Here is a 14,498-nt window from a genome sequence, read left to right as displayed (position 1 = left end):
TGAGAAGAAATATAGTTGTCTTATTCTAACTTATTGCACTAGTTCCGCAGTGCAGCTAAAAAGAACAAATCAATGGACAGTGGGTGCGTTCACGCATTCAACAGTTGCGCAACTATTGAGTGTCGTGAACGCACCCAGTGGCATCGTAGTTCATGTGCATAGTTGTACAGAGAGCGCTTTGCACTTGGCTCGGCTAAAAGCGGTCCATGACCCTTCTCCTTCTTCTCTCTGATATTACCTTATCGATGGTTTATATCATATGGTATGTAGTGGGCGGAATCCGTGGTTCGATAAGTGCGAACCTGGTACAGCAACAGGGCAGTGAGCCCGAGGGAATTCTCTTAATTTTCAAGATATCCGATACCGATACTTGTCTGTGATAGAATATTATGTCGCAGAAGCTGCTTTCTGAAACCTCTTCGGACTATAGTGCATCGTGTTTGGTGCAATCTTAGGTTTAAAGGTTCTCTACAAATCTGGTAGTGAAAAAGGACATTACTTGCTCATCGTCCAGAGTGCGTCTTCTTACAACGATATTTCACTCAAAAGTATAGTGCAATAAATTCGACGTTACAATGACAGGCAATCCTGCAGATTTTATTACATCGAAACGATGGATTGTGCTTTTTCTATTTATGTTGAGTCAAGTCATCAATGGCCATGATGAAGATGTACATACTCCTCAATATACCAATGACAATTTCTCTACGGAAATTAAAAAGAAGAATCATTTCGTTATGTTTTATGCACCATGGTAAATAAACGGATATTTTATTTTGTATAATTTTACATCATATTGGTTAAATAACAAGGAAGAAGAGGAAAAACATGATTTTGCACATATTTCAATTAATATTAATTATTATGAATATTACTTGTCTTTTTAAGGTGTGGGCATTGTCAAAGACTTGGTCCTACATGGGAGCAGTTAGCAGAGATGTCAAATGAAGAGGACAATAATATAAAAATTGCTAAAGTCGACTGTACAACTGAGAGTACTTTGTGCAGTGAACAGGATGTTACTGGCTATCCTACGTAAATCAGTTTCTTTTGAATTTATATATTTTATATATATTTATATTATTTTATTATAATTTGTTATATATTAGTGGTATTTTATATACCTAACTTTTTATATCTGCGGTCTAAGTTGCTTTATTATATAATAATTTTGTATTATATACAGTGTTATATATTAATCTAAAATTTATCTGGAAATTGTTTCATATTTCTTAGATACACTTATAAATAGAGGATCTTTTTTATGAATACAGACTGAAATTTTACAAAGCTGGTGAGACCAAAGGCATTAAGTTCAGAGGAACTCGAGATTTACCTTCTCTGACTTCTTTCATTAATGACCAACTAGGTAGCACTTCTATGGTATGTGCATCTTGTTTCTCATATTATTTTACATTGAACAATTCATGCTATAAAGAACATTTCTAGCTTGAGGATGTCGCGCCATCTCCACCAGAAGCTGTAAACGGATTATTAGAATTGACAGAGGATACATTCGAGAAACATGTCTCCTCTGGACATCACTTTGTTAAATTTTATGCCCCTTGGTGTGGACACTGTCAGAAACTGGCACCAACATGGGACGAGTTAGCCAACAGTCTTCGCCATGATGATACAGTTAGTATCTCTAAGATAGACTGCACTCAACATCGCAGCGTTTGTGGCCAATTTGACATTAAGGGATACCCTACGTTATTGTGGATTGAAGATGGGAAGAAGGTATTAATGAGCAAAGCCTCGTTCTTTCTTGTTGAATACTTTGCATAGCTGTTATAATGCTGTATTCACATACAAATGAACAAACGTGATAAATTCACAGGTAGATAAATACACTGGTCAGCGCACTCACGAGGAGCTTAAAGCCTATGTGTCAATGATGTTGGGCAAGAATGCTGATGAGTCGAGTCAGAAGAACGAAAGCACCGATGACATGCCGCATGCTATATTAAGCCTGACTGCCGATAGTTTCAAGCATGGTGTAGAAAAGGGTCTTTCGTTCGTCAAATTCTTCGCGCCCTGGTGCGGCCACTGCAAGCGCCTCGCGCCCACATGGGAGCAGCTGGGCAAAAAGTTCTTTGGTAATGAGAACGTTAACATCGTGAAGGTCGATTGCACGCTTGAAGCGAGCAAAGAGCTGTGTAATGAGCAGGAAGTAGACGGTTTCCCGTCGTTGTACTTATATCGAGATGGACGCAAGGTCTCCGAGTATAATGGCTCGCGTAATCTCGATGATCTCTATGACTTCGTGATGATTCACTTGCAGGCACACGACGAGTTGTAATCCTGCGTGTTCCATTGATTATTTCCAATCGTATTGTAAGTAATTTAATTAACTTTATAAATAATGCATACCAGCATGATCATTGCGTCGCTGACAAATATCCTGTCATCGGATTGCAAGGAGAAGCGGTAACTTTTTCATTTTTATATCTTACGTCGTGAAAAGGAATAATATAAAAAGAAAAGATCGGAATGGTATAGAGTGTGTAAGTCCATGATGTGGGAAAATGTACTTCCATAATATATCTTTACAATTGCCCTACGTAATTTCAATTTTTTTGTACCTGCTACTACTCTTTCCTTCATTTTACTTATTTCGAGAAGATTTTAGTGAAGCTATTCGATTTTCGTATCGTAATACAAATATTTGGTTTTAATTACGTTTGAATACTTTTTTTCATGTAATTTGGAACGCTGCTATAATGGTTTACAATGTAAAAAAGGAAAATTAATAAAAAAATAAGTTCGATTGGACTTATTTTTGCTTAATTCCCAGTTCTCTCATTGAACCATCGGTTGCGTTCTGAACTATGTCGAAAGAAGAAAGTGTTAAAACCAGTTTCAAATCAGAGTATATACGCAATAATATTTTACTACATGTAAAAATCTCCGACTGGAGTATATAATTGCGAGAATGCAGAAAAATATTATGTATACATATGCAAACGTTTTTGTTATATGTCACGAAAGTGACGCAATGACATCAGTGCTTTTGTTATCTTATCTTCTCTATATCATTTAGCGTATAAAAATTATAATTGCAAGCTGATCTCACGTAGCAATGTCAACACTTATCGCGCATCATAATTAGTGATAAACATTCTCATAATACGCCAGTCTAATAATCGGGTTCCGTGTTTTTGTCTGATCCTGTTGTACAATTAATCGTTGACTAAAACCAACGTAAAACTCATTTCAGATTCATAGCATCGAATCCGCTCTTGAAAATGCTCGAATGCTGATTTTGTTAATATCGATTGCATTCATTTTTTTATTTTTCTCGCGTTTAGATTCTAACAAGGTTTGTAACAAGACACACTAAAAGTTTCGCTATCGATGATACGGTACTTGTAACTCTTGTATTCGGTGATGTTTGTGTCGCGCATCTTGGTGACGTGATCGTTAATTTTTCTAACTAGTGGCGGGAAAGTCGGTACATTCACAGCCGCTGCGATCTCGTCGTAGTAAGCCCACTGTCTGTCTTTCAGCTTATAGATATGTCTTATCTAATAGAGAAAGAGCAAAAGATGATTTTAATAATTTAATTTAAAACTAAGTTTAATTACTTAAGTAATTAATCTATTTAATCTATTTAACTCGATTTAAAGTCAATTAAACTTTGATTGAATTTAATATTATACATATTTTGTCGACTTTCTTGAAAAAGAATTACACATTTTCTATTACTCCACTGTTATTTGAAAATGCTATTTTTTTGCGATAATTTGCAATTATTTACCGGGATACCCTGGTCAATTAAGGATTTCTTTTCGCTTTCGTATTTCTCGCGCATCTGTTGCGATGATGGTAATTGGATACGGCCCTCGAGGACACCCAAAATATATTGCGCTTCTAAATGGAACATGGGGAACGGTATCACAAGCGCTGGTAAACCCATGAGGAACAGATTTGTGTAGTCCATGTGCACCAGGTATTTGTAGATGGGTTCTACGTGATTATCGTCCGTGCGCATGTCGACTTTAGCTGACATAAAAGGATATGTGAACTTGTAACCTGAAGAATACTGATTATCAGGAATAATGTAAGAAAACCACATTTACCGATAATATACCAGATTATTACCTGTACAATATATGAAGCTGTCCACTTTTGTGAAAGAGTCGTCAAGGAAAGTGAAGAGATCTCCTTGTATAAACGCGACGCCGGATCTTTGCTCGATGTTGGCGAATTTACTCAAGTTGATTGGTTCGGGCAAATTGTGACTTAGGTATACCTGGATATAATAAAATAAGATTATTAACCATGTCAATTATTACACGTTCTTAAATTCTTTGATGTTCTATTTTTAATTTAATTTACATGTGTTGGAGGCAAACGAACCTTGTCGGCGTATTGTGCTACCTCAAGGGCGATGTCGATGCCGGACCAGGATCCACCGAGTATGCAAACTTTCTTGCCGGTGTAGATCTCCGGTAACCTGTATTGGTGGCTGTGAATGCAATCACCATGAAAACTTTCGATACCTGGAATATGTGGAACATCACCGACGGTATAATGGCCGTTGCACAGCACCATAGCGTCATAGGTCTTCGTGATTTCCACTTGAGTCTTCAAATCCACGTACGTCAGTGACCACAACGTCTGGCCGTTCGCCAAAACTTCCGGTTCAACGTATTTTACCAAGGTATTTAACTAAAAGCAATAAATGATACTTTACAAGCGCTCTTTATTGAATAAGCTACTTACATGACTCAGAAACTTACCTTAATATACGGATAAAGGTTGAAGTGATCTGCATACTTCAAGATGTATAGCCTTATCGCGCTATGATGAATGAAAGATGGGCCGTCCTGATCCTCAAAAGGGAAATCAGGTATTTGCATTAGCTCTTTAGGTATGTTTGTTCTGCAACAATTGGGCAGAAAAGATTGTATTCTTTTGAGTGATAGAGAAATTCCACGCATTGTTTAGAATAACATTATCGAACATAAGAATTACGTTGCGGAGAAACTGCATCTGCATGCTGACTGATTCACGCGACAAAAAGAAGTGGATATCTGCATGGCAATCCTTGAAATTTCTCGCATCGTCTCACGTCTCATTGGATCCGCATGACGGATTGACACGGTGATATATTTATCGCGTCATCGAGTTATTGTCAGCGCGTTCTTTTCCGGAATTGGTTGTTTCGGAACGGTCTCGTTAAATTGGGTCTGGGAAAAAGTTCGTGGCGTTTTTTTAGTAAAATTCAACTGGTTTTCTTATAGTGTGAAAATGAATTTATTTAAACCAAATATACTCCATTATTATTGACAGTGTTTCGCCATTTTTCGGGTAGAGTCATGATGCCATCGGTGAAGAACTTCTGTGATATCTGGTTGAAAAACTGAATCAAATGGTTTTGACAGGCTTCTTTTGGAACCAGCTTAATTCCATTGAGAGAATTCTGCAGAGATCGGAACAAGTGATAGTCAGAGGATGCTATGTCTGAACTATACGGTGGATGCATCAAAACTTCCCAACCAAGCTCTCGCAATTTTTGACGGGTCATCAAAGAAGTGTGTGGTCGGGCGTAGTTATGATGGAAGACAACACCTTTCCTATCATTCAATTCGGGCCGTTTTCTTTCAATTGCCTGGTGTAATCTCTCTAGTTATCCACAGTAGAGTTGAGAATCAATCGTCTGACCAACTGGAAGTAGCTCATGGTGGACGATTCCCTTCCAGTCCCACCACACACAGCATCACCTTTTTCGACGTCAATCCTGGCTTCGCGAACGCTTGTGACGGCTCATCATCCCTTGTCCACGATCTTTGACGCTTACGATTGTCGTACGTGATCCATTTTTCATCACCAGTTATGACAGGTTTCAGAAATGGCTCGATTTCATTGCGTTCCAGCAGCGCATCGCAGATGTTCGGTCTATCATGTTTTTCGCGCTCAACTCATGAGGAACCCATACATCGAGCTTCTTTTTGTAGCCAGCTTTGTGTAAATGGTTCCCACACAAAACAGTTTTGTGGTCAATACCTAGCTCCATACCAATATCGACACTGCTGATATGCTTGTCTTGTTGGACTGTTTCAAGAATTTCATCAGCTTTTTCAGTGGACGACCAGAGCGTGACTCATCTTTCACATCAAAATTACCAGAACGAAAGCGAGCGAACCATTTCCGCGCAGCAGATTTTGATAAAGTACTTTCACCTTCACCGTACACAGCACAAATTTTTTCACAAGCCTGCGCAGCGTTCTTCCCTTTGTCGTAATATTGCAAAATATAGCGCAATTTTTCATTACTTTTCTCCATTTTCAAACGCAAACAACTTTCCAACCACTGCACCAATTTCGATGTTTATACACTCAAAGTAACGCTCGAAGTGTCACCTTTCCAACGAGCGTTTAGTAGTGTCGCTACGATCTATGTTTCCTGAGTTATTTGCAATTGACGCCATCTATCGAGAAAAACGCCACGAACTTTTTCCCAAAACCCAATATGTCATAATGTGTCACGTAGCAGAGCAGAGTTTATCGCGTTTACGCATTAGACCGACGACCACAATCCACGATTGATTGAATGTTGTGTTTACTTTTCCAGGTCGGATGGATAAAGGTTTTTTTTCACGGAGATGCAACAACTGTTAGGTAAGAATAAAAGAACAATATCTGACGCAGAAATCTCATCTAGTCACATGTCGTTTTATGTACTGTATGAGTATGATTACATAAAATCTAATGAAGTATGGATGCACATGGCCAGAGCTTAAAAAGGATTTAGGACCGTAAAGAGAAAATTTCGAAATACATTTTGAAATTAATGACATAAGAATCTAAGAACCTTGTACCTGTGAATAAGATATGGAAGAGTCGTAAGATAAATTGCTCTTCCTCATTTTTTGATTAATTCTGCAAATTAATTGAATTTATGGCGAATATAATTATCACGATCGTATTGAATTAGTCATAGCGTTTTGGCAATAGCTAACAAAGAGTGTCTTCTCTAAGTCCAGTGATAGTCATTAAACGAGCTATCCGACGAAGCCATAAACTTCGTTCTTTGATATATATTACTGACTTAATTCTGTTTATTTATCCGTAGTAATTTCAATTTCTGTGTTATAATGTCGAAATCAGTCAATTTCTCTTTTTATTCACAATGTTTTCTACTTGACCTATGATCTTACCTTAGATTTTTGTACATGCTACTGTGCACGAGAAGCCCGTGTTTGTCGAGATGCGTTTCATCAGTGTAGACCCATGTGCCACCGATTTGACCAGTCTGTTCGAACACAGTGAGGCTATAAGTATTCAATTTGGAAGTTACATGACGAGCCATTACCAAACCAGCCATACCAGCACCCACAATAGCGACTCTCGTTTTGGTACTCGGCATTGTTTCTCGTTAGAGCTCGTTTCACAGTCTGAGGAAATTACCCATATTAAAAATTGGCTTTGATTGTCGTGTATTACAACATGAAGAATAATCGAATGAACACAGAAATATAATAAAATAAAATGTACTTTTATTTTACTACAAAATTGTGAGATGATGTGTATGATGTGCATTATAAAATCTCTTATATGCATTTTGTATTATATTTTTCTATTTGCGAACTTGCTTTTGCGATAAAAAAAATTTTTGACTAATAGAAAATTCCGCGATAATATTATCGATCAGTTAAATACAATTTTCTAATATTATCTGTACTTTTTTTTATAGTTTTTGCTGCGCGATATGAAAATTACGATGACACAGACTCGTGGTATTCCAGGGAGTCGTCGTCTTCTATTTGATACGACGAAGAATGTGAGATGAGGAAATGAAGGATGTAATTTGTTTGGATCAATAATCGCCGTAGATGAATTCTCGAGGTGTCTTGACCAAAGATAGAATTAAGACTGTCCGAAGGAAAGCAAACATCTGCACGTATCGCAACTGGAGCTCCCCACGCTGGCTGAAGTAAGTGTGGAAAATGTTTTTTTCCACGGCGTTGGGAATTATGGAATAATCCCTACCTCTGATGAAATCGCCTCGAGTATAATCAGCCAGCGTCTCGCGGTGCCTCACATGATAAAATATTTGTTAATAAAGGCGTAACTTGTCACGTCGAGTTGCTGCGGGTCATCACACGTTCATGGATTAATCCATGAACGATTATCATATATGTAGACATATAATTATATATTTCTCGTGATTCGCAATTGTCAATTGAAAAATGTATATTGGCTTTAAAGTTTTTGCTTTTTGCCGCAGCCAACAGTATTCAAACTTTTGAATGATTACCATGAGAATGATAATCAGAAAGAAATTCATGTTAAAAATTTCCACAAATTACGTCGAGATAAAAATATATATATTTATAAAATGACCCTTGCAATATTGATTGAGCACATTTCTAAAACGCTCCGGAAACTTTTCTTTTGTCGAAACAAATAGGTGAGAAGTAATTATGACAAAAACATGAAAAAAGATAAAAAGGCAGTTTGTGCATATTATGTTTATTTTATCATATTAAATAAAATTATTTATCGATTATTAGAACAAAAAGAAAGTTTTTGAAGCATTTTGGAAATGTACTTAGTCGATAGCAAATATCATACTACAGCAAACATCATTCTACGGATATAACTTTTTATTTCATCGTAATTCGTAGATATTCATATTCCTTTCATATTCATTTTCCTCGCTTTTGATATCGTCAACCAAGAGTTTCACGGCGAGGAACCAGGAGTTTCAAGTTAACACGATTTATGATTTTGGTTTCATATGCGAAATTCATTTGGCGATATGTAATTAAGCGGAGCGCATGTAAAAGCGGCAAAGAAGTACGTCAAAACGAGTGCTTTAATTGCACGGCGACTTGGGAATTATGCGCTCCGTCATCTGCGCTGCGAAGAAACTTGCGCGGCGAAACATGTATTTTTCTAGTCGACGCGCAAGATACTGTAGTTAGTTCCTGGTTGCTGCTCGGGGGATTGTTGATCACGATAAAAAGGACCGGTTGAGGAATGCGAGTAAGAAAATGATTGCCGATCTCGATTTCGCCTAAAGCAATTCCGGCTAAAAAATACGGACACATGTAATCATGTGCGTTACTCGCTTATTTTTTTTTTGTGAACGCTGGTTTTTATAATCCCGGTTTTCCAAGCATCGAGGAGGAAACGCGAGTATTGCCTCACACTAGACGATTGTTAATTGCTCAACGTTCTAAGAAAATACTGCGGATGATGTAGATCCATCATAGTCGTAACGATATTAATTTTAGTTATAACAAATTAAATATGGAATCGTGTTATTATTTCGTTTAATATCGAAAATTATAAATACACACATGCGAAGATAAAATATATAAGATAGATATACATTTTCCTGAAAAAAATATCGAAATTAAAAAATTCGCACTTTTATGACTTTTTGAGAAATTGTCCCAGTTTTTAAATTTCGAGATTTTGATTTTCCGAGTCACTGCATGTAACTTTATTGAAAATATAATTTTGGGAATTTTAATTCGTAAATAAAATTGTAGTACAACGATACTACTATCGTAAGAAATGAATAAACATCAATATTTTTGTCATCTTATCATCTGACTAATTTGTGTTTACTGAAGATTCTTGTGATGATGCAATACGCAGGAGATTGGACCGGTAGATTGGAGGCAGTTGATCCATGACAATTATCTGGCTTAGATAAGTGCAGCGCATGTTCTTGCCATACACACAGCATTCGTTATCGGTCTTATGGAGCAATTAGAAGCTGAGAAGATGATTAAAATTCTAGTTGGAACGGCTTTACGCGGAAATATAACGCAACCATTATTAATCGATACAATTGAATAAACGATTGAGATTGCTCGGTACTATCATTGCATAGAGAGACATATATATGTTCACATTATGCAAATTCAACGCTTAACTCTCTCCTACTGTATGATTGTTATGAATGGTGAAGAATAATTTTCTAAAAAAAAAAAAAAATGAACGGAGGGATAGAACGCGCGATCTAATTCGGCGTGAGAAAGAAAAGTTGAAAATCCATTAATGCGTTTCCTGCAAGCTTAAAATAGGAATATTCTGCTGTTGACACAACCGACACGATTTGTTTGTCATGATTATTGCTGTCGATCTTGTGTTTGGCAAAGTTGGCCGACACTGGAAGCGAATTTAATTACAGCTTACAATGACTTTTCCACATACGTAATAGATTGACATCTCTCAGCAATTATTATGAAACATATTCGATCACGTGCTCGTTTTGTTCCTACCGCATTATTAGTGATTTATATCTAGGCAAATATTAGTTGCGGTAGTAGTTGCGTCATAAATTTTCAACAATCATGCAAACCGGCTATTTACAACGCAATGGGAAACGAAACACTATCTCGTGTACGATTTGTGCGTAATACGGGGAAAGATTTTACTTATTTGTCGGTATCGTCATAAATGCATAATGATAATATCTTATCGAGAGACGGGTGCAGTACGATTTGACGATTAACAATGTAGTAAACGATAAAACTGCGTATACAAAAACAGGAACACACGCAACATGTGCATAATTAATATGCCCTTTGCACCGGCGCTATTGATATTATGTGTGCGCTAGTTTATAAATAACCATGTATAAGAAGTACGATTCTTATGATTCTTTTTGATTTTGTTTCATATAAAAAATTATAGCAACGTTTATGATGTCACGTTAAATGGCAAGGTCGGGAATAATGAGGAGATTTGAAGATTTTTGCATAGGACATAGGCGTGTCACTTAATCGTCGTTATCGTGATTCCTGCAGGGGTGGAGGACCGTGCATACATTTCTGCGGTCCATACGACTCTACTGGAAGAACAGGCATGCAGTGTTTGCCGTGACAGTAACCGCTTAACACAGATTCGCAAATACAAAAGGCGGAAGACGATACAGACTTGGAACGAGAGATGAGCTTGCATTGTTAAGATGAAAGTTCACTTGATAATTAATGGGTGATAATTCGAAAGATAATTTCCACGTCACACAAGGTGTCTTAACGGCCTTGAAAGAATAAAAAAAAATCTATTGTCATATAAGAAGATTCGTTGAGAGTGATGTATTAATTAATAAGCGAGACACTAAGCTAGACACCTGGTAATTTTTAAAGAATAATCGAAATGGATAAGAGTAAGTACAACGTTTTATTTTACATATACTTGTAGTATATCATAAATTAATTGTCCCAAAGATGCAAAATATTGAAACGTTTTATTATCGCGACGCTTTAGCGAAGATATGTTTAATTTCGTGACCGGATGTCGTTGCATCTCATCAAATATCACCACTGTCAAATAGCGCTATTACGCTATTATATGCAGAGAACGTATATATATATATATATATATATATATACATATATATATATCATGCGCACGTTGCAATACGTGTAAGCTATAGATGTCATATATAGGATATTCTAAAAACAATGGTCCAAGCGTTGATCCGATGATTCACTTTTTATGTAGTTTACTGTTCATGGTGGTCGTATCATCATCATACAATCATATCTTTGAAAATCTTTTGAATTATCCTTTTGTACTTTGTCTCACAGAGAAAGAGCTGTTCACTTGCCGAGATGTTCTCTGGTACATGGTATTTTGTGGTTTTGCCGTTAATTACGTGCTGAGGATAAATCTGAATCTTACCATAGTGGCGATGGTGCTACCGTATCCTAAACCCGCCGCAATCGTGCAATGCAACTTAGAGGATAACACGATGCCCTGGATGAATGAGACGGCTCAAGATAGCAATGTTTCTTTCCCGATTACGACGCCCTCCTCCGAAAACGTTACGGTATTTATCATTACGGAGGGTAATCTCTCTATAGAAATTACTTTTCTATACGAGACCTCTCTCATTTCGCGATCTTTCGCAGTACGAGGACCGATTTGCCTGGAACGAGTATCAACAGGGATTAGCATTGGGCGCTTATTACTGGCTGCACTGGTTGTCGCAACTACCGGGCGGTCTTTTGGCCAGACGGTACGGTACGAAGCTTGTATTTGGATTAGGAAACTTCTTAACGGCTCTCTTAGGATTTTTTATTCCCTATGTGACCCATTTGTATAGTTTGATCATGCTTCGAGTGCTACAAGGATTAATAGCGGTAAGTCACGTTCTCGCGGGACACTCTCACACTTCAGAAATATTACCAACCTGCTACCTTAATTTCCGTTCCAGGGTGTTATGTGGCCTTCCATGCACGACATGACAGCCAAGTGGATTCCACCGAATGAAAGAAGCAGATTCGTCAGCGCTTATCTCGGTAAGATGTGTATCAATTTTGTTTTAAGCGTAGAAGTCAAGTTATAGCAATGTAAAGTTTGGAACTTTAGGCTGATTAACTTTCAGGGAGTTCTGTGGGAGTGGCAATTACTTATCCCTTGTGTGCGGCTGTCAGCAGTAGCTTCGGTTGGGGCGCATCTTTCCACGTAACGTCTTTCCTGGGAGTGATTTGGTGAGTAACTCTGCGACCGTGATTATCCTAAGTTTACGATGGACTTCAAATATTCGCATATTGCGCTTCCAATCCTTCGATGACTAAATGTGTCAAGATGTCACTTACAGGTACTTCTTTTGGCACTTCTTTGTGTATGATTCGCCGCAGCAACATCCGCGGATCTCTGATGAGGAGAAGAAGTACATCGTCGACAATATTTCTGGGTCCGTCGACGATCAACAGAAAGAGATACCTTGGAAAGCGATATTCCGGTCAGGACCGGTATGGGTCACTATCGCCGCTCATTGGAGCGGTGCCTGGGGCTTTTTGACTCTCTTGGCGCAGGCGCCAAGTTATTTCAACTTCGTTCACGGATGGAATATTAATGCTGTGAGTTTACCAGCGGTTTCCCTATAACGATAAATCTGCGCTTCACTATTGTTTCATTCTGCGCCGATTGAATTTACAATTCCGACTGTTTGTCTAGACCGGATTGTTGGCAGGAGCGCCGCATATACTCCGCATGATCTTCTCATATTTCTTCTCGATGATGAGCGACTGGCTGCTCCGCACGAATAGAATGAGCCTGACGAACGTGAGGAAATTGGCAACCTTCGTATGCACGGGTATTCAAGGCCTGCTCATTATAGCCCTTGGATTTAGCGGATGTCAACCATTGCTCGCGGTCGTGTTCATGATGATCGGTATCACAGTTAACGGCGCCGTTTCCGCCTCTAGTTTGGCAAATTTCGTTGACCTCAGTCCGAATTATGCCAGCGTCCTCTTTGGATTCTGCGGCATGGTCATTATATGGTCCGGCTTTATCTCACCGGTGATCGTCGGCATACTGACGAACAATAACGTAAGTGTCATTTTCGTCAGATCCGCGAAGACTGTGTTTCGTGATTCGCGATTTACAAAGATATGAATCTCTGCGTAGCAAACTGTGGAGCAGTGGCGTCTGGTCTTCCTGATTGCTGCCGCGAACTCATTGGCGGGCTGTATCATATATATGATGTTTGGCACTTCGAAGGAGCAACCGTGGAATCAGTATACCAGATTGAACCCGAAAGAACGGGAGATGCAGAAGCTGGCCCCGGAGGCGTTAAAATGTGAGAACAATACAGAGAACATGAGTGACATTGAAAAATCGAAATTTATCGAAGAGAGGTGAAATAACTTACGGTATATAGTTTGTGAGGTAATAGTTTCCAACGCAGCTATCGCGATAAGACGCGGAAGATAATAGTTTAACGATGAGAAGATGACTCCTTCTGTGTGAATATATGTATATTACAACAAACAGGATGTCAACGATTGATCGTATATATTTAATAATATGCATAATAATACACTTATATAATTTATTTTTGAAACATTCCGTCACGAGGAAATAAAGTGAAAGAGAGAATGTGATATTGCGGTGTAAAATAAATGCTACGATATTTGTAGCACGCTGAGACCTATTATGATGACTTAGATATACTTTCCGATCGCTCAATACACATTTTACCAAACCGAAACTACATATATCTAACTTTTGTTTTTGCAACATAGAGACAATACATTATGACCTTATTCTCGCATGTGCACAGTGTGCAAATTATGGTGCACAAGTTCCAACAACATAAATCGATGCCGTTATCAAATTGATAAATCGACAAATCGATTATTCCCTACTATGGCCAACATCAGAATTATCACAGCTTCTTTTCTGCTGTGAAGCAGATTAAATACCACGTTCGAGTCTATCACCTGGGCAAATGCATCGCATAGCCCTACCATGAAATAGTCATTCTCATGGATCTTGCTACAATTTACGTATTATCAGTCCGTTGCCATCATCCCATAAGTAAAAGTGCACAATATTTTTATTTGTTCATGTGCGAGAGAGATAGCTTTGATACGGGCACTTTGCAGTCTCCATCATATTAATATCTAAGCTCGAATACCAAGATCTCATTTCAAAATCTAGAAGACTTTGTTAATAAATCTTTGCGTCTCCAACAGGAAGACTAATTTACGCACGAACAGATAGGAAGCACAAATT

At 38.1% G+C, this 14,498-nt stretch overlaps 3 protein-coding genes across 7 annotated transcripts; 2 read left to right on the top strand and 1 right to left on the bottom strand.

The window, feature by feature from the left end:
- Positions 1–256: 256 nt before the first annotated feature.
- prtp (thioredoxin domain-containing protein pretaporter) lies at positions 257–2,568 on the top strand. Its single transcript, XM_011155803.3, has 5 exons — positions 257–754; positions 889–1,035; positions 1,275–1,383; positions 1,450–1,740; positions 1,841–2,568. The coding sequence occupies exons 1-5, from the start codon at positions 576–578 to the stop codon at positions 2,300–2,302; spliced, it is 1,188 nt and encodes a 395-aa protein (XP_011154105.1). The 5' UTR covers positions 257–575; the 3' UTR covers positions 2,303–2,568.
- LOC105191971 (flavin-containing monooxygenase FMO GS-OX3) lies at positions 2,500–7,883 on the bottom strand. Of its 5 annotated transcripts, none has more exons than XM_019845476.1 (7): positions 7,335–7,683; positions 7,166–7,260; positions 4,746–4,887; positions 4,363–4,674; positions 4,105–4,255; positions 3,761–4,035; positions 2,500–3,527 (listed from the first exon to the last, which is right to left on the bottom strand). In XM_019845476.1, exons 1-7 carry the CDS (start codon positions 7,566–7,568, stop codon positions 3,315–3,317), a joined length of 1,422 nt encoding a protein of 473 aa, XP_019701035.1. In that variant the 5' UTR covers positions 7,569–7,683; the 3' UTR covers positions 2,500–3,314. The 5 variants fall into 5 exon arrangements, with proteins under 5 accessions (XP_019701035.1, XP_019701036.1, XP_025153700.1 ...); XM_019845477.1 differs by having other exon boundaries at positions 3,761–4,005; XM_025297915.1 differs by lacking the exons at positions 7,166–7,260; positions 7,335–7,683 and adding exons at positions 4,981–5,195; positions 5,282–5,299.
- On the top strand, positions 7,857–13,912 carry NaPi-T (Na[+]-dependent inorganic phosphate cotransporter). The gene is made up of 9 exons (XM_011155800.3): positions 7,857–7,941; positions 10,775–11,136; positions 11,561–11,802; positions 11,885–12,115; positions 12,190–12,274; positions 12,361–12,466; positions 12,577–12,838; positions 12,936–13,310; positions 13,389–13,912. Exons 2-9 carry the CDS (start codon positions 11,127–11,129, stop codon positions 13,620–13,622), a joined length of 1,545 nt encoding a protein of 514 aa, XP_011154102.1. The 5' UTR covers positions 7,857–7,941; positions 10,775–11,126; the 3' UTR covers positions 13,623–13,912.
- The last annotated feature ends 586 nt before the right edge of the window (positions 13,913–14,498 follow it).

The sequence above is a fragment of the Harpegnathos saltator genome, unplaced genomic scaffold, assembly GCF_003227715.2.
Source record: "Harpegnathos saltator strain DR-91 unplaced genomic scaffold, Hsal_v8.6 scaffold192, whole genome shotgun sequence".
Taxonomy (NCBI): domain Eukaryota; kingdom Metazoa; phylum Arthropoda; class Insecta; order Hymenoptera; family Formicidae; genus Harpegnathos; species Harpegnathos saltator.
This window is presented reverse-complemented; position numbering and strand designations above follow the sequence as displayed.